At 39.2% G+C, this 19,229-nt stretch overlaps 1 protein-coding gene across 2 annotated transcripts; it reads right to left on the reverse strand.

Moving 5' to 3' along the window:
• Positions 1–588: 588 nt before the first annotated feature.
• On the reverse strand, positions 589–19,113 carry LOC139634557 (glycogen synthase kinase-3 beta-like). Of its 2 annotated transcripts, none has more exons than XR_011693985.1 (12): positions 18,698–19,044; positions 13,319–13,404; positions 11,990–12,091; positions 11,764–11,847; positions 11,087–11,197; positions 10,494–10,624; positions 9,993–10,197; positions 8,892–8,987; positions 7,692–7,878; positions 7,236–7,313; positions 1,881–6,259; positions 589–1,848 (listed from the first exon to the last, which is right to left on the reverse strand). XR_011693985.1 is itself a non-coding variant. In XM_071501077.1 (12 exons), exons 2-12 carry the CDS (start codon positions 18,870–18,872, stop codon positions 6,198–6,200), a joined length of 1,317 nt encoding a protein of 438 aa, XP_071357178.1. In that variant the 5' UTR covers positions 18,873–18,876; positions 18,970–19,113; the 3' UTR covers positions 589–6,197. The 2 variants fall into 2 exon arrangements, 1 of the variants encoding a protein (XP_071357178.1); XM_071501077.1 differs by having other exon boundaries at positions 589–6,259; positions 18,698–18,876; positions 18,970–19,113.
• Positions 19,114–19,229: the final 116 nt, after the last annotated feature.

Raw genomic sequence — 19,229 nt, forward strand, 5'->3', positions numbered from 1 at the left:
GGACCACATTTTCTGCCTGATGAATGAAGGGAAATCTGTTCATGGTCACTTCAGCTTTTATCTGTTCAGTAAAATCTGCACAGTGTATTTTCAGGTAAAACTTGAAAGGATTCATAAAAAGGTCAGTTTACTGACAGAAGCAGGAGGCGCTGTAACATACAGTCACAACTATTTTCACTATTTTCTGCAGCTAATTTACATCTGAGTTTCAAGGAAGTAGGACTCTGATTTACCTATAAATAGTGCTCCAGCTTAACTGGTCAGCCTTTAATCAAGGAGACGTGATTCATTATGGAAGGCTGGAGATTTCAGTGATTTATAAAGTCAAAATCTGCCAAAGTAAATCACAGCAGACATGATGTCACTGGATGTCTCCATCTCAGTCATGTGAGGATGAGTTTTGTTTGTTTGTTTTTTTGTTTTAAGCCACACACAGAGGATCTATCAGGCCTGGGTGAAGGATCGACTGTCCACCAGTGCTGAGCCAGAGAAGGTACATACTCGTGTTACATGTTCAGAAATTAAACTTCCATCCAGGTCACAACCTTTAAAGTCGTCGAACAATAGAAACAGTGCAAACAATCTAAACACAGTTTCATCACTTTATTACAGTAAATGAGTCCATATCATACACACACAGGACAGAGACAGACAGGTTTGTGTTTCTTTCTCTCTTTCTCCTTCTATCCCTCCACCACCCAGCACATCAGTCCACCAGGGCAGAGTGAGACCGAGGTCAACAGCATTGGAGACTAAATTAAATAGCAATGCATCGACTTGTAAAGAGATGCAGTGATCACCTCAAATAAAGGACGTAACATTAACATACAAGTGTTCAGAGATTTTCAAAACAAAGTAAAAAACCCTCAGTCACTTAACTTGAAACTGTCAGTTATTAGCAGAGACGTGTCTGCATGTTGCCTGAACACAGACAAACACGTACACAACGGGCAGCTCCGTCTACATCACAACATAAATGTTTATTTCTGCCGTATTGTGATCATTAGCAGCAATTCTGAATGCCACAGAGCACACAATACAAAATGCCCATGTTGACAACTGCACATCATGTGATTTCTAGTCCGACTTAAACGCTTCTGAGATCATTCCAGCCACACTGAAAATACCAGAGACCTGCAGCTGTGTCTTTTCCCTCAATACAGCTCCAGTCTCACCTGCGCCACCTACAGGCAGAAAAAACTAACAACTCTCACATCACAGTCTGATTACAGGTCTGGTGGTGCAGCACAGAGTACAGTCTTTTGTGTCTGCAGAGGGAGCTGTGTGAAGTCAGATAAACATCTGAGCTGAAAGCGACTGATCTGAAAATGAAATCTGGAGTCTGAGCAGAGATCTGGTGAGACATGCAGATAAGGACATACCAGTGTCTGCCCCCTACAGGCGAGGAAGAGAATGGCTGCTGTCATCAGGACACTTGCACCATCTGCAGGTAATGAGCATTACTGCCATTTCTTTTCTATATGCAATTTTTGAGCTTGGCATATTTTTATAAGAATGCATCATTAGACAGTATGAAAGGTTTAACTTGTGGTGATGGACCCACAGAGAATTATCAACAAGCGTTTTATAGTGAGTTTCAGCTCATTGTTTAGCTGTAGCTCACTCTCACTGCTCTTATCGAGTCATTTTTGGCTGTAGCTCACAACTGTTTTCAGTGACAAGGCTCTGAAACCCCACTGTTCACGACCTGCTCAGCATCAACCAGCAGACGGACACAGTTAGAGAGCAGCGGGTGGAGCATTTGGCAGGTAAACAGCTAGCTCTTTCTCTCAGGAGGTGGTAGAGACCAGACATCAGTAAATGAATGATCATGTTGCTCAATAACTGCTGGACGCGTAAATAAGCAACTGTTTGCAAACAAGTCTGCCATGTCAGCTCAAAAGGTGACGTCATGTCAGTGTTGTTTACAACTTGTTTCCACTGCCTCGAAGTGACTAAAAGAATCAGTCAATGCAAGTTTAAATGTTCCTTTCTAGATCTGCAACATGTAAGACTTCTGTCGCCTGGCGCCTGTTTGTTCACATCTGTCCTGCAGAGCTATTGTTACTGTGGAGAAACACAGGGACAATACAATAAAAGGGTGGGAGGTTACTAAGGCCAAAAACAGGAAATTGGAAATATGTCTTGAATGTGTTTCCTATAATTGGTGCATGTTGGCATTGGTGGAACTTGTCGAACAAAGACTGAACAGCTCCCTCTTCTGGACAATCTGCAGGCTGTTAAATGTGTCACTTGCATTAAGGTGCTTCACAGAAAACCTGCTGTTAAATGTAATTGTTGTAGAAATAAATAAATGAAAATTTAAAAAAACAAAATCAACCCTGTTTCCCTTTTCTCATTTCATTGCTTCAGACATTTTGCATTAGTTATACCGTTAGCAGACACCGATGGGCAGGTCATTGGCCAGATTCAAACCCAAGAAGCTGCTGTTACATGGCTCAAACAAGCAAACATGACACGCCTCGGTTCTTTAGATTCTAGAGATATCACATAATTTTTGGGTGATATATTTATTATATTTACCCCCAAAACTGGACAGAAGGAGAACATTTTGGAACAGAACTCTTACAACAGTCATTTAACAGGTGGGTGGTCCCACAGAGGACCTAACAGGAGAGCTGAGTAACAATGATGTTAACAATTTCCACTGGACAAGGGAGAGAAAGAGAGAGAGAAAGATCATCAACAAACATGAGGAGTAGACTGTTTTGTTTTTTTTTTTTTCCTTTTTTTCTTTGCAGTATTTACATTTTGGATTGTGAAAAAAAGAAACATATTTACAAAAATGCACAAACTAAAGACTGCTTTGTAGAGAGAATGAGGAAAATAAGATATAAACAACTCTGTAATAAAAAGTAAAAAGAGGAAAATAAAAATCAGTGATATTTACACGTGCGATAAGAGAAGGAGAGTGAGGAAATAAATGGCTTGTGATGCAGGGAGAAGAGAAAAACCAGCCATGTTTGATTCTTCTCTCAGGGATTTTTCACACACTTTTCATAGCCACAGAAAGCCTGACAGCTCTGAGTGTGGCGCGCCCTGCAGAGCTGATCAAACAAGCTGGTTGGACTCTTTTCAGCAAAGAAAGCAGAATCTGTCCAGCAGTAACCCACCGGACCGGGAGGCTGCGAGGGAGGAAAGAGAAGAAAAAAAAAAAAAGCTCTGCACTCTCTCCTCCTAGAAAATGAATGTGAATGTGTGGTGGAGTTTAAAAAAAAAAAAAAAAAAAAAGCATCAGAGCTCTTATATTAAAAAATGGGTTAAAAACAAACATGGCTGCAGTTAAAACAGCAGGTGGAGGCATGGTACAATAGTATCAAATATACTATACTACAAACTTTCAAGTGGTCTGTACTGCTTACTAAAAATCTGTATTGTTGACTGCGCTATTCCTAAAACACTGGCTGTTCAGACTGCAGTTTGGGATATGGTCAGACACACACACACACACATATTTGTACTTCTATACAAGTGATACATTCTACGGGCCCCCAACCCTAATGTTTTTATAGACTTATCCCTAGGAAGCCTTAGTCTCAGGCCTCCCACGGCTCTTTGAAAGTGAGGACTGGCCAAATGTCCTCACTCTCATGGGGTCAAATCCAGATCGGTCCTCGTAAAGATAGAAGTACAACAGCATACAAACAAACCACCTAACAAAACACAGTCAGCTTAAAGGAGTTTCCCTGCTTGATATTCATGTTATCATTTAGCCTTTCACTCGTGATTCTTACAATATGCTTCTGTGTACATGTCAGCAGCACTAATGACCTGAAGCAAATGTTACTGTGGTTTCCACAAAGCTTCTTTTCATTTATTTCCACTGATGGAAGTTAAGTTTACCAAAGAAGCTGCAACCGCATTTCAAAGTCCTCACAGTCAAAATTCAAACATCCAACTCTCAAAAATAAAGAAATAAATATGTTTACATAAAGTATCCCCCATTTTAAACATGCAATCCCCATTTAAGCATTCGTTAGTTTCTCTGCTGCATCTAATCAACAGGACGACTCACATTCGTTTTTCTTGTTTTCACACAGTGTAGGAGGACAAACGCATTTTTTTCTACACTGAAACCGGGACAGGAATCATCTTAATGCTAAAGGGGATTTCCACCAAGTGACTTCTTGATTAGATGGTATTTTCCTCTAATCTGCCAATATTTTTCAGGGGACCTTACAGGTTCTTGACACAGGTTTTTGAACACGTTTATAAACAGATTTTAAGACTAAAACAAGGAATCAGTTGCTGTATTCTGTATGAACACAAGTCAACAGGCAGACCAGAAAAAAAAGTCAACATGAAATTGTAAAAGGAAGCGATTGAATAACTATATTTACCACATTTTAATACTTTCCAAGGCTTTAAAATGAATAATGAATTTTAAAACAATTTCAAATTTCAATTTCTTTTCAGAAACACCCACAGTTTCCCTACTGGAAAAATTCTGATTTACAGTGAATTCTTATGAATGAAAAACAGAAAAAATACAGCCAATTTTAGTGGAATAGACCTTTAAGACTTTTCTGAACTCAGCCATTGTCTGTGCAGTGAACTGCTCTTCTGATCAGCAGTTAAAGCCTGTACTCACAGTAACACCAGTGAAACCAGTGGAGGTTTTCATTTACAGGTAGCATAAAAAACAGTTCTACTTTTAAATTGTTAAAAAGGGGCAGAAGTTTGTTTCATTTCTTTCAGCAGATAAATTCCACAAACTATTTCTTTAAGATGCATCAGTGTTGTGATGAGTAATGCCTGTTGAACTCTAGTTTATTAGATAAGCTTCAGCTTTCATCTTCAATTTAAGATCACAGGGAGCCTTTAAGTTTTTACTGCTGTAATGATCTGGGACAGTGGCACCCACAGCACAGCCATCTAATCATCAACACAACCAATTACTTAATAGGACGGAGAACAAACAGAGTTGTTTTCTCAATATCAAAAGGCTTGAAGACGAATCTGCTCAGTCTGCTTTTGTTGAGCTCCACAGTCACACTTCCCTCACAACTGACATTTACAAATTAAAAATATTTTTTTGGAGTGAAGAACAAGAGGAAGAGCCAATGAGTTTTCCTCTGGGTGTGAATGTTCCTGCAACAAATAGACACCTCTGCCCCTCCTGATGTGTACAAATAAAATCACTATTAAAAGATGAATATCTATAAAGGATCAGTGGTTGATTTGACTCCATATTTATATGGAAGTGTAGATGCACCCAAAAATAAAATTAAGATTCTGTCTTGGGTCACCTTACAACTGTGGACAGGTCCGGGGGCTGTTTTTCAGAGGAACATCTCGCTCTTTAGATCAGGATGAAACAGACACAATGGCTGGTATTCAGCGATTGGCTGGTGCCTGGTGATTTCCAGTCCAGTCTAAAATTACAGCCACTCAACATGATTCATGTCAAAGGGAAACCGAACACAGCTCTGAGCAAACACTGATAGATGCCAGAGCTGGAGAGTTTTTCTACTCCAACTGCCACTTAAACAGGGAAACTAACAAGAGCTGGAGATTTAATTTGAGCCTGAACATCAGGCTGTGTATAGAAATATATGATGAATAATGTGGCTGGACAATTTATGAAATCATCAGTCCCTGCATCTGTTCTCCTGCCCTCCTGCCCTGAGTTAAATTAAATGTCCTTTACCCTGATGACCTACTTGGGGACAATTGTAGTCTTGGTCAGGCAGTCCAACCTTTTACTTAACTGGGATTCAAAACATGGAATAATAATTTAAAAAAAAAGAAAAATCTGAGGTGGACGAAAATTGTTGTGTGATCACATGATGCTTTCAATTAGTCAAATAAATAAACACAAATATAAAGAAGAAAAAGGGAAAAAAAAGTTGATTAAAAAAAGGTTTATATTACAGAGGACCAGCCCCCACTATCGAACCTTCACATCCCACCCGAGCAGCAGCGAGACGACTCTGTGTGTGTGACCTGCCGTAGTTTCAACGCTGGCAGCTGAAGAACTAATAGTTTGTTCAATGTATTTACTGTACAAAAACAGATCATCTAAGAGGAGAGCAAGCAGCATGGAGGAAAGCTGTAGAGTGTGAGTGTGAGTGTGAGTATGAGTGTGTGTGTGTGTGTGTGTGTGTGTGTGTGTGTGTGTGTGTGTGTGTCTGAGATAAGGGTGAGGCTGGCAGGCAGGCAGGTGAGAAGCTGCTTCAGATGCTGTTAAGAGATCCTGGTACTGAACTGTGTTGAGATGAATCTGAACCGGTGCCATCTGAAGGAGAAGAGGAGAGAAAGGCAGAGTGAGCTGTGAATTAATGCTCCTCAACAGTGCAACAGACATGACACGATAAGAAGTGAATACAATCACTACAGCAAAGAGACATTACACTAGAATTACTGCCTCACAGTTATACGCCTCTGCCAACCAGCCAGGTTGCATTTTACATTTTACATCCATATCATAAAATATGTAGTGAAGACTTCAAAGGAATTTAATAAACGTTATTAAGCCTATTTTACCATAATTAGCAAATTAATTCTTGAGTTACAGCCAAAAACATGTTTTGTTTTCTTGAGTCCAAGTGGATATTTGTGCCAGATGTAATGAAATTCCCATCTGGTGTTCCTAATATATCACATTCACAAGAAAATCAAAGTCTAAAGTCGCTCATTTCTGGATAAGACACCAGCATTTCAAATCTAATCAGTACATGACACATTTCTTTAATTCATCTTGCATCATCAAACAGCTCTTACTATTTTGTTACTGCAAAAATATACTTAGCTTTTGTGGTTGTAGAACTGCTGAACCACGTGTCATTGTACTTAATCAGTTACAGCTTTTGTAATTTGCTGTATGATCAAGGCTACAGTGTCACTTTTATATGCATTTCATAAGACACTGACATAAAAAATTAATCACTCTAAATGTTAATAAACATTTTTTAATGATGTTTCATAACACAGACTGAGAAAACCAAAATTAGCATCTTTCTGACACCAAACAGAATTTGTGAATTTCATTTTGTCTTTCACTCACTAGCTAATTGTAAGTGACTGCATATTAACAGAATTTAAAGGGATTGTTTGAAGTTTTTTTAATTCCAGACTGTCACTTGTCATGTCTGGATTTTTTTTGTCATGTCATTTTTTATACACCACACTTGAGCAGATTTTGTCAGCCAGCACAAAACCATGCAAAACCAGTGATATTAACACTGACAACAAAATTATAATAAGTTTCCCACCGTGGGCGGAAGCAGCTGTATGAGAGCGAGCATGAGGAGGAATGAGGGTTGAGTTCAGCTGGGGCTGGATTGACAGCTCTGCAGAGGATAAAAGAAGAGTTTTTAGTTCGTGATGAGTCATACAACAAGAGGATGGTGTCATTCAACAAAAGAATAGTGTGTGCTGCATTAACTGCAGCTCCTCAGGGGTCACAGCGTTGGCCCAAATCAAACCAAGAAACACCACCCGATTGTATTTAGCTACACAGATGGGGATGACTTACACACAGTGGAATAATCTTTCAGCCAACAGAGATGGAAATCTGACTTTTGTTAATGAGTTACAAATTAACTACGTGGACAGAGACAGAAGCTCAATGTTGTCGTCCCTGATTTGTGTTGTGCTGTAACTGAACTAGAACCCTGATGAAGAATATGCCTGAATCTGTAACCCTGGGTTTATCTGTGTTCATGTACCTGTGGTGCTGAAGTTGAAGAGCATCGGCAGTTCTCGGCCGCTGGGCAGTCGCGTGTTCGGCTGGCGCAGCTCGTCGAAGAAGGCATGTGAGCAGGCCTCTAGTGGGGAGAGGCGAGAGGCCGGCGTGTACTCCAGCAGCCGAGAGCACAGAGCAATGGCCTCTGGAGGGGTGCGAGGTTTAAACACCTGAGGAACAAGTATTTTATTTTAAGTCCAAATAGCCACCAAAAATAGAATCCAAGCTGGACAACTAGTGTCAGTAATTTTCAATAATCAATAAGGTTTCTCCAAGACAGAAACACCCAGCCATTGATATGAAGAAACCAAGAAAAAAAAAATGATTTAAAGAGGTGGCAGATTTACCTTTAAGCTAAACTGTACATCTGTGAGCATTTATTATCTTCTGGAGGTTAGTGTGACATTCTGATGTTCAATTTACATTAAGTATTTTATTTTAACAAATGTGGTAAATGTAGAACCTTAAAAAAAAAGAAAACAACTTTAACAATGGTTAAAACAACTTCTGTGAGGTGAATCTAAAAAAAGCAGTTGTATGCAGTTTCTAGAGTAGAAAGCTATCCACTCAGTAGTAAACGTTCAAGGGCCACTTCTCTTGGTTTTACGTTGTTTCTGTACTCTGTAGGTGTTAAGGTTAATCGACTTTCAAAAGAAGGATATTAAAGCACTTCAACCTGCAGATTTAAATAGCCAGTGTGGGCAACAACACTTCTCTGGGTTTTCTTTCTATTGTTCCAATAAACTAGAGTCAAGCACAATGTCACTTTCAGATCAGTTATTGCAGTTGGTGTGTATAGGCTATATGGAAATTTAGAACCTTTGTTGAGCTCATTGACATAAAAAAAATCTGTAACTATTCTGGAAATCAGTTACTAAGTTTATTTCTGTAGCTTCTCTATTGTGAATTTTTTCTGCTTTTCAGTTTTATAAGACTGTAAACTAATATTTTTGAGGGTTGGGACTGAAGGTTGGACAAAACAAGATATTTGAAGACGTCAACATGGAGTCTATGGCCTGACATTTTATAGACAAAACAATTAATCAAGACAATAATCTGCAGATTAACTGAATAAAGAAAACTATGCTTGATACTCATCATGCTTTTCAGTTTAAATTTTCTGCGCCTTTCCAGGCAGGCCTGCAGGACACTGACTGGTGTTTGTCCTCAGGTATTTATTTACCTTGGTCCATGGATGGGCTTTGATCTGAGGGAACTTGAATTCTGTGTAGTTTGGGTTCATCTCTCGGATTTGTTCCCTTGTTGGTGTTCCTAGCACCTGAAAATAGATGAGGATGGTGAATGAGCAATGATAAATAAAAAATTTAAATTTTCCGATCATTTTTTTTATTTGAATGATCCAATATCAATTCTGAAAATCCCAAGAACGATCTTTACATTTGTGCCTTTTCTCTGTAAACATGTACATCTGCACTAAATGTCATGTGTATGCAGTGGTTACTTGTTAGTGGTTCAGTCCCAGCTGTAACATGATGTGTTAAATGTTGACCTTTGGAAATCATGTCATTACAACATGCACAAAAAGGTTATTTTAAATTAAAGCGTAACACAGATTACAGCTGACCATGTGTTTTGTTGAGTCACGACAGTCCTGTAAACTGTGACGCGGACAGTTACAGTCATACAAACAGTTCAGGTGAATTGGTGAGCAGACTCTCAGTTTCTGTTCTGTCTGTACTCAAAGTGATCATGAAAGTGGATGTCTGTACTTAGCTGAAGCATCCACTGCTTACAGTCCGGGTGTAAGTGTATGGGACAGCATTTCTTTTTTTAAATATGCATAATGATAATGCCCTTGTATGGGTGCTCAATTGTTTTGCACACACAAGCCTAAAATAAAATTCAGAAGTGTCAGTTTTAGTTGTTTTACATTTGCCAATATGACAAAAAGTGGCCCACAGTTTTATAACAGGGAAATGTGTTTACAGTTAAGAGTCTAATGTGACTTTACACAACTTTATAGTCAAAGATACAACAGAATTGTTCAGTTGTTATATGTAGAGGAAATTCTGACAAGTACTTTACACAACATTGGTATTTATTTGATTTAACTGAATCATCAAGATTCTAATCAAAATGAATCAACTTTGGACTTTGAATAGAAACTGAATCAAATCAGGAGATCATTGCCAGTATCCAGCCCTAAAAACAGGAAGCTGTCTTCAGATCAGTTCAGCCATATAACAGAATACACAACCAGTACAAAAGACACAAAAAAAATTCAGCAACACACAGATGCCTAAAAAGGCAAGAACACACTCACCTTGATAATCTCTACAAGTTGGTCCACCCCACTGTCACCGGGGAATATGGGTTGTCCAAGCAGCAGCTCAGCTAGTACACAGCCTGCCGACCAGATGTCAATGTTTGCTGTGTAGTCTGTGGCACCAAAAATTAGCTCAGGGGCGCGATAATACCGTGAGCAGATATACGACACATTGGGTTCACCACGGACCAGCTGCTTGGCACTGGGGAAACACAAGAAATCACATTAAATAATGACAAACTATTGTGGAGATAATGGCTATCAATCATTAAACTGAGGCACAAATTAATACCTATTAAGCAAGTTCACGCTGACAAGTTGAATATAAGGGCTGTAATACTCCTGTGCTGTTTATGAATTAGTTATGACGTGTCAAAAACTTCACATGTATCTGCACTGTCAGATAATGTTTTTTTCTATTCCTTGAGATCTTTCTCTTTTGAAATGTTGCTTTTGTGAAATCCTTGTTCTCTGTGCAGAGGAATAACAATAACTCACCTGCCGAAGTCACACAGTTTGAGGATGGCAGTTTCTGGGTCAACAAGCAGGTTTTGGGGCTTGATGTCCCTGTGACACACACCCTGGGAATGGATATAGGCCAGACTGCGAAACAACTGGTACATGTACACCTGAGGAGGTCACAACATAAGAAAAACACAAGATCAGATGTCCACTATAACAATAACATTATAGTATTGCTTTATTACTTTGCTCCTTTTACTTGAGTAAAGATGCCTTTATTTAGGAACTACACTTTCCAAAAACTTGAAGAAAAACGCCTCAATACTTTGACAACATGGAATTTGTGCCATAAAGGACAAATTTATTTATTTTATTTATGAATTTACTCTTTTCAACAACCTCCATCTATTATATATATATATATATATATATATATATATATATATATATATATATATATATATATATATTATATATAAATATTTATATCTATACATTTATATTTATATATAAATATAAATAAACGTCTCATTTTTATTTAGCATATCCCAAATTAAAAACCAAAAATGTAAGAATATTTGCAACACATGAATAATACAGCAAATGGAGAGTGTACTGGTGAAAATTACCTTCACATATATGATAGGGATGATGCTCTTGGCCTTGTTAAAATGCCTGGCAACCCTGTAGACTGTCTCAGGGACAAAGTCCAGCACCAGGTTGAGGTACACTTCATCTTTCTGGACAACAGAATTAAACAGAGAGAAAGAGGTGAGTATGTTTAAAATATGAACGGTTTAACAAAGGTTTCAAAGCCCTGCCCATCGTAACATGTACTTTCTGAGTAGAAAGAGGCAATGTTGCTGCCATTATCAAAGCAATGGACACACTAACACTGGCTTACTGGAATATTCCACAAGCACACTAGTGCTGAATGATATGCAAAGAAAAAAAATCAGGTTGGAATTAATTTGACAGATATTGTGATTGTGATATGAGTCATGATTTCAGTGGGAATTTTTGAATTTCATTTTGACTGAAAAAAAAGTTTCTTGTGCATTTAAACAAATGTAAAATGTCTTTGAGTACCATGAAAAGCGCTCTATGAATAAAATGTATTATTATTATTTTATCATTAATAAAATGATTATGATGCGATTTTTGCTGGAGTCTGGACTAAACGAGCATATTCCCACACATCAGCAGAATATGATTTATAGCTTAGAGCTACATTAGACACATTTTACCTTTACCTTATATTTTACACAAATAGCAACACAAACAAACAAATAAAGAGCTGAAGTACCTTCTCGCCACTGGAGTAGAAGAAGTAACGTAGTCTGACAATGTTGCAGTGGTCCAGCTTCCTCATGATCTGTAGTTCCCGATTCTGCAAACATGTGAGTGTGGATGGAAACCAAGTAAACAAACTGAGCAAGAAAAAAAACTTTGAGCAACAGAAAAACCTTACATGCATTTGGTTCACAAAAGATAAGAGAATATGTGGAGAAATGACAACATTACACCTTTACCTTGAACCTCTTATCCTGCAGAACCTTTTTGATGGCCACCATCTCTTGGCTGTCGATGAGCCGAGCTTGGTACACCACACCAAACGACCCATTACCAATCACCTGCAAGGTTTCCATGAAAGAGAAAACATTTCATCAGGCGAGGTGCAAATCCAGACTTTAATAAAAGGTCTGTTTTGTTCAGAAATTTTTATTTTGGCTAATACATTGATGTTAGTCCAGCTACAGTAACACAATCACATTTTCAAAAAACCCTGGTAGCAACTTTGTAGCTCATTTTCATTCTCAGTGTCTAAACTGGTGCAACCTGTTGTTTGAAGTAGGTCAACAGAAAACTGTGATTCTGGTTAAAAGCTGAGTTCAGCAGCAAAGACAGGTTTATGCTAAGTCTTCTCTTCTACAAGCCCGTGTGTTTACATGCACTTCAGTAACCAGATTACTCAGAGAAACCAGGTTACGTGGGTAACTGGAGAACACCTTGACATACGCTGTAGTCATCTTGTTGCATCCATCGTTTTTAGAACCCAGTTTAGATGACTTAGATCACTAGACAAGCATTAATAAACACTGGGTCTAACCAACAGCAAGAGTCACTATTTTAATGACTTTGGTTAAACTTAAGTGACAAACTGATTGTAGCCCCATTGATACTGGATTACTAAATTAGGTCATTTAAATTAGTCCATATGTTAGATTTAGGTATGTAATACTGTAGCAGAGCTGTGTAATTATAAAAAGAATGGTGATTATGTACTCTGGTAGATGATTATTATTACAAAGATATTCCAATGAGTTTTTATGTAACTCCTTGATAACCCTCAACCACTGCTGGCATTGGAAAAGTGTCAGTATTTATGATAAGGCAGTATAATAAGACTATATTGACTCTGAGATTTAAAAAAAAAAAAGTGTGATAAATGTATCTTTACACTCACTCAAAGAGGCATTAGATAACCTTAAAGGTGATAGGAAGAAACCAGAAGAACCTGCAAAACTACTGACACCAGTCTTATCTCATGTAATTTCATTAGCCTGGAACTGACACAATTATGTCACATTTTCAGATCAGAGATAAGCAAGAAAGTTAACAGAAAGTAGGCTAAAATATATGCTTTGAAAGTCATACATAATATAATAATTAAGGAGCCACTGGCATGGATCACCACCCTTATCAATTCCATCTCAATATATTGCAGTCATTTTGTGCTATCTAATGATAAAAATCTTGATTACACTAGCGGCTGAGGTCGGAACAGTAATACTCCTACATATAAGAACAGAGCTTCTTATGATGACACTGATAGGTCCTGGTTTTCCCCTCTTGCTCACCTTGATATCAGTGTAAGAGACTTCCTGTGGGCGGTCCGGTCCCTGACCTGGTGTGGCCACAACGGTCGTCACCTTCCCGCTGTCTCCTAGGAAACAGCAGGAACAGGGTTAAATGAGGTCAAGGCATATAAAAATAAAATGGTATGATTCATTCAGACCATGTCGCTTTACCACGTAACATGAGTAAGAACAGAGATATCAAAGACCGATTTCTTTAATCTCTTCTACTTCAATTTGAAGTAGAACACTTTGTTCATGTGTAATAAAAGGTAATCTGTTAATTGCTTAAAATGTGTGAAGTTATAAGAAGGATTTAAAATTGGCTGTGGTCCCTTTGGCTCCTCTCAACAAGAGGTAACGATATGAAATGGATTCACGACTTATCCAAAACAATACTCCTGGCATTCAACCCAGGACACTTGCTGCAGCCAGCCTTAACATCTGGGCCGTCTCTCCGCTGGCCATTTGAATATTTAGGTTAATGACAGCCTAGTGAATGGATGTCAACTTTACAAAAGCCTCAAAGGAAGAAGAAGGGAATGGCAGAGTTCATATTCAAGACACTGTGCCTAATTAAACTGGGAATGAACCCAAAAATAGCCCAGCCACATTCTTTGTCCTGATGAAGTGTTTTAAGTGATGACAGCCTTTAATACAAGGATTCATTTTTTCATATCGTCCAGCAGTAATGCACTGCACTGGTCAACCAAACCAGTGCACAGCTGTCACTGGCATGGAGGCATAAAAACTATCTTTTAAAAATCTCTAATCTAAATCTCCCCAACAATCATCTTACAATTTTACTCACTCACCACTAACTAAGCAGACATGTAATTAAATAGAGAAATGTATTTACGGGGATTTAAATCGCTGACTCAAGACAGGTTCAAGTGCGGTCAGGGACCTCTGTTGCCAGTCATCCACCATCTCTCTCTTTTTCCCTCATTGCCTGTGAACTCTCTACTGTCCAACCTCTAACAAAATGCACCAACAGAGAGAAAAACATAATAACACCTCTACAATTAAATTCCAATAATGTCTCAAATATATGTACAAAAAGGAAAATCAAATCAAAACACTTCTTCACCACTGCTCATGTTCAGTGTATTCTGTTCCACTAGTCTCAGCATCTTTACACCTCAGCCTCTTCTGCTGGTTTAATACATGAAAGATAAACTAAAATGTAGACTATTTATCTGAAGTTGGTTCAGAAATTCACAAAGTCCAAAGGGAAATTACTAACTGGGAAAGGTTAAATGTTCTGCAGCTGAAATGTCGGTGCTGAAACATTTTAAACTTCTGAAACACTCAAGCAGTTAAGGTTGTAGTTGAAGTGGTAGTCAAAATACAATGACTGAAAGGAATTGAAACAGTCTCTTAAATGTAAGTACTGAAACAAATTTACAAAGTAATTTGTATTAACATTATAAGCTGAGGGAGTTAGAAAAGCTAAAAAGTTTTTTTTTGTTGTTCAAAGGATATGAATTGTCCAACTGGAAGAATTAGAAGGAGAAATAAGAGTTGAGGTGTAAGGGGTAAAGCATAAACATTCTGATTAATTAAATTTTTTCTGCTCAACAGTCACCTTATAAATCAAACTACAATATGCAGCTCAACTTCTGTAATATTGTACAGATACAGTAGTACTGTAGAGGTGACTAAGCTCTGGATTCCTTTAACCAGTGTGGCCAGTTGATGAAAATTCAATTTTCCTCTGCTGATGTGTGGTGTTTAAATAATGGAGCAGCTCTTTGCCATCCAGTTGTCATCGTGCTGTATCACTGTCAGCCTGACCTTGTCCACATACTTAATGCTTTGTTTACCAAACAAGACAATGCACTTATTGATATGGCCCTCTTACAGCCAGAACTGCATGTCCTGGTGCTCGTGTGCGTCCATATCCACACACACACACAGTAAATTGTCCTCAGCCACAAAAGTGTGGTGGTCATCCAATAGGCATGCTGGCGATATCTGTTACAGCTGAAACTGTGAGGCCTGCAGAGTGACCGGGTCAGTGAGTTCTCTTACTCAGTGACTGGGTTCATCCTGTGGACAGGAGCGAACACACGCACAGACGCACACCCCCATAACTTCAGAGGACATTACATTGAGTGAGATTCATTCATAATCCATAACTACTACTTGTCTAACCCTAACTCTAGCACTGCTTTAACATGTCTTCCCCTTAAATGTCCCATAAGGAAACACACACACACACACACACACACACACACACACACACACACACACACACACACAGACACAGACACAGACACACACACACACACACACACACACACACACACACAGACACACACACACACACACAGAGACACAGACACAGACACAGACACACACACACACACACAGACACACACACACACACACACACACACACACACACACACACACACACACACACACACACACACACACACACACACACACACACACAGGGCTGCAGGTTAAAAGTAGGACAGTTGGTTAAAGTATATGTTTATGCCAACTGTCTATGTTGTTCCTCCGCCAGTGCAGCTGGAGATTTTAGAGCTCTTTTCCTGCTGCCATTCATTTTTTACAATTTGAAAAACAACTTCCACCAGCTTGAAACTTGTCGGAGGTCAATAATCTATCATAGTAAAGATGAGGCCTTATGCTGGCTTTGTCAGAGTTTCTGATTTATCACCATTTCATTGTGTCTGAGCTCAGTGTTTTCCCATCAGTGGTGCAGTGTCTCACTCTGCTTCCTGTCATTCACTTGACAGTCACGGCAGGAAACTCAAATCTCCAGGAGGAAATAATATCTTAAAAAACAAGACATTTCTCAAACTTTCTCACATCCATATCTATCTATTTAGTGTCTTTAAACTCAAACAGAGGGTGATATCTAGTCAAGTTACATCTGTATTTTAAGAATTATTTTAAAAAGCAGAAATAAAACAGTCATACTACTCTGATTAACCAGCAGATTTTTATGTTAATGTCTTGTCTTCATACACACACAAAAAACCCACACTGTACTTAAATGAACTCCACATCTTAAAGCAAAGTAGTTTCGAGAGAATTAAGTTTACCTTATTAATATGCAGTTTAATGCAGCAAGATCTTCCAAAATCTAACCAGGCCATTTACTCTATAGGGAGAACCTCTGGTGTAAGCGTGAGGTTTCAATCAAGCATCTATTGTTTTAGAGTTATTGTGCTCATGTGACTGTCTACCACAGAAAGAGAATCAACACAATGTCCACTTCCCAGTTGATCATGGTTATGTCTGCATGCAATTAGTAAGCTGGTTTACATGAAGTTTAGATTGAGCAATTGTGGAAAAGAGCATTGTGAACAAAAACAATATTGTGATTCCCCCATGCTGGTGTTGCTCACATGACTTTGTTTTATCATATCGGTCCCTGTAGAATTTCCTGAAGAGACAAAGATGAATCATTACACTGTTGGTGTCCGTTAAAGGGTGAGTCCAACATTAAATAGTGTTTCTATAATAATCTGTAGCTCAATTTAATTAGTGAATTTGAACAGTTCTCCTAAAGCTGGATAGCACAGAGACAGACTGTGGTGATGAGACAAATGCTGGAGCTGCTCCACAGACAGTGAATAATGGAACAACTGCTTGGACACTGTGACAGCCGCCATGGTAATTACACCGCAATGTGGGGAAATTTCTGATTTATTGCAGTAATCCCTATTTGCAGATGCCTTTTCTTATGGATATAGCATCTTAACATTAAACAAAAACTCTACGAGCTCACTAATTCACTCCAAAGTGTCAACTGATGCCACATAATGAAAATTTAAGAGGTAATTCTTTAAATATCAAGTAAAGGGATATATTTTATATTTTACAAATATTTCATATTATGCAATAAAAGCAGTGGATAATATTCTTCTGTAAAATGCCACCACATTGGAAATGTTCGTCTTCATTCCCTCTCTTTCATTGACAAAACAGTGGTCGTCAGTTCATCCTTAGGACATTCACACCAGCTGCTATAAAGCAGGGAAGTGTGAAACACTGTACCATATCTACTGGGTCTGCCCATTGCTACCAACTAACTCAGCAGGTAAGCAGGTGGGTGACAAATGTACTACTTAATCCACCAGCCACAAAGGTCCTTTTAAACTTTAAGTTTCAAGATACTATATTCTGTAGCAAAAGACTGAATCTGAGCCACTGTGTATTCTATAAAAGCTGGACTACTTGGAAACCCACAATGTTTCATCATCAGATTCTTTTAGTGTTGACAGACCACTGGTTGGTATGGCAACCCAACATCCTTAATGCTCCATGTCCAAGTTAAATTTTACCGGTAATTCAAAATGTCAAATCAAATCATTCTCTCTCACAAATATCTCCCTAAATAGTTTAATCCTGCCTCTTGAAATAGCCTCCAGTCTCCCAAACCTGACAACATATCCATCAATCTTCCTAAAGAGTATCTGTAACAGCCAAAGGATGACATTTCAGCTTAAAAGGCCCTTGGGCAGTGTTGCTGCTGCTGCTGCTGCTGCTGCTGAGGGAGGGAGAGAAAACAAGGGTCACACTGCTTTGAACTGGAGATGACCTCCTATTCAGGCTCTAATATCAAAGTCACACACCACTGCCTGCTAATGGTTGATAAGGTTTGGATTAACACACATGCACACACACGTAGATCTCTGCTTACACCAGTCACTACAGTGATAAATGGGCACAGAGTACTTCCATCTCAGACAGAAGAGTAACCCTCTCCTTGGCATTCCAGCAGACAGTGCATCACTTGCATCCTCCAGGCGTTGGCCACCTGCTGCTGAGCCTTTGCCCCACAGGTGACCTTGGTGAAAAGGCAATTTTCCGCCCTGACCCCACTTCAGACGAGCCAGACTGATAGCTGATGCCACACTCTCAGCGACTCCCACAAAGGAGAAACACTGAATGCAGCACTCAAGTTTAGGTATTTCAGTCTGGCTTGGCCACAAAGAACAACAGAGCCCGATTAACCGCTCACTCACACCACACTGACCATATATCAGAGAAATCTGATGCTCGTTTTGTAAATTAATATTCCTTAATCGGATTATTCATGAAGTTATCCTAGTTTGCACTGGGTTAAAGTGATGACCGGCAAACTAGTCTGACATCAGAAGGGGTGAATACATCCATCGGACAGGGAACTGGTTACATACAAAACAAGTGGCTAACGTTAGCAGGCTAGCTAGTTAGCACGCTAGCAAGTTGGTTAGCCTCTACACGGAGCAATAACGGCTTTCCTCTGGGTTGTGACATATAACACTGGCAGGAGTATTTGAAGTAAAAGCAGTAAAAGAGTAACGTTTGTTATTTAGACAGGCTCCGACAAGGATCTCGTAGCTAATTAAAACTTACTTGCAAGCTTAAGGTTCGAGCATCCCGACGAGCTGGTGCCGGAGGCCTGCGGGACCCCGGACTTTCCTGTGCTGCTCCCCACGGCAGCGGCTGATCCGGTAGACGCAGCGGCGGCTCCTGGAACACCTGGCGGCTCAGCAAACGAGCTGGTCCTGGGCCGCCCGCTGCCGCTCATATCTCTGTGCAGAGGTCAGGGTTGTTTTTTCACTATTTTCAGCCAAGCGACTATTAATTATAAATACCCGGCAGCGAATAATCGTGGGAAGACACACCAAGAAATTCCGCTCCCGTTGCCGCCGGCTGTCTGGGCTGATAGCTGTTGCTAGACACCTAGAAACAGACCGCTCGCAATGCCATCTGGGAAACGAAGTTCAAGGTTGCTGTTGCTCAGGTTTGCTGCTCTGGCTTTCACAAATCAAAACAACTACAAATTTAAAATGACTTAACAGTGGATGTAGGCCAACGAAAGAGCAACAGTCATTCTATATGTTACCACAAAAATGGAAGGCTGAAAATGCTTATACCACCAAAA

Source organism: Trachinotus anak, unplaced genomic scaffold (genome assembly GCF_046630095.1).
Source record: "Trachinotus anak isolate AG129_WGS33_773 ecotype Australia unplaced genomic scaffold, CSIRO_AGI_Tana_v1 ptg000016l, whole genome shotgun sequence".
NCBI lineage: Eukaryota > Metazoa > Chordata > Actinopteri > Carangiformes > Carangidae > Trachinotus > Trachinotus anak.

Coding starts and splice junctions, on each gene's coding strand:
- LOC139634557 (XM_071501077.1), bottom strand. CDS start 18,872: ATGAGCGGCAGCGGGCGGCCCAGGACCAGCTCGTTTGCTGAGCCGCCA. Junction 13,405..18,697: donor CTCGAACCTTAAGCTTGCAA/GTAAGTTTTAAT, acceptor GCTGTTTCCTAG/GAGACAGCGGGAAGGTGACG. Junction 10,625..11,086: donor TCCCTATCATATATGTGAAG/GTAATTTTCACC, acceptor TGACCTCCTCAG/GTGTACATGTACCAGTTGTT.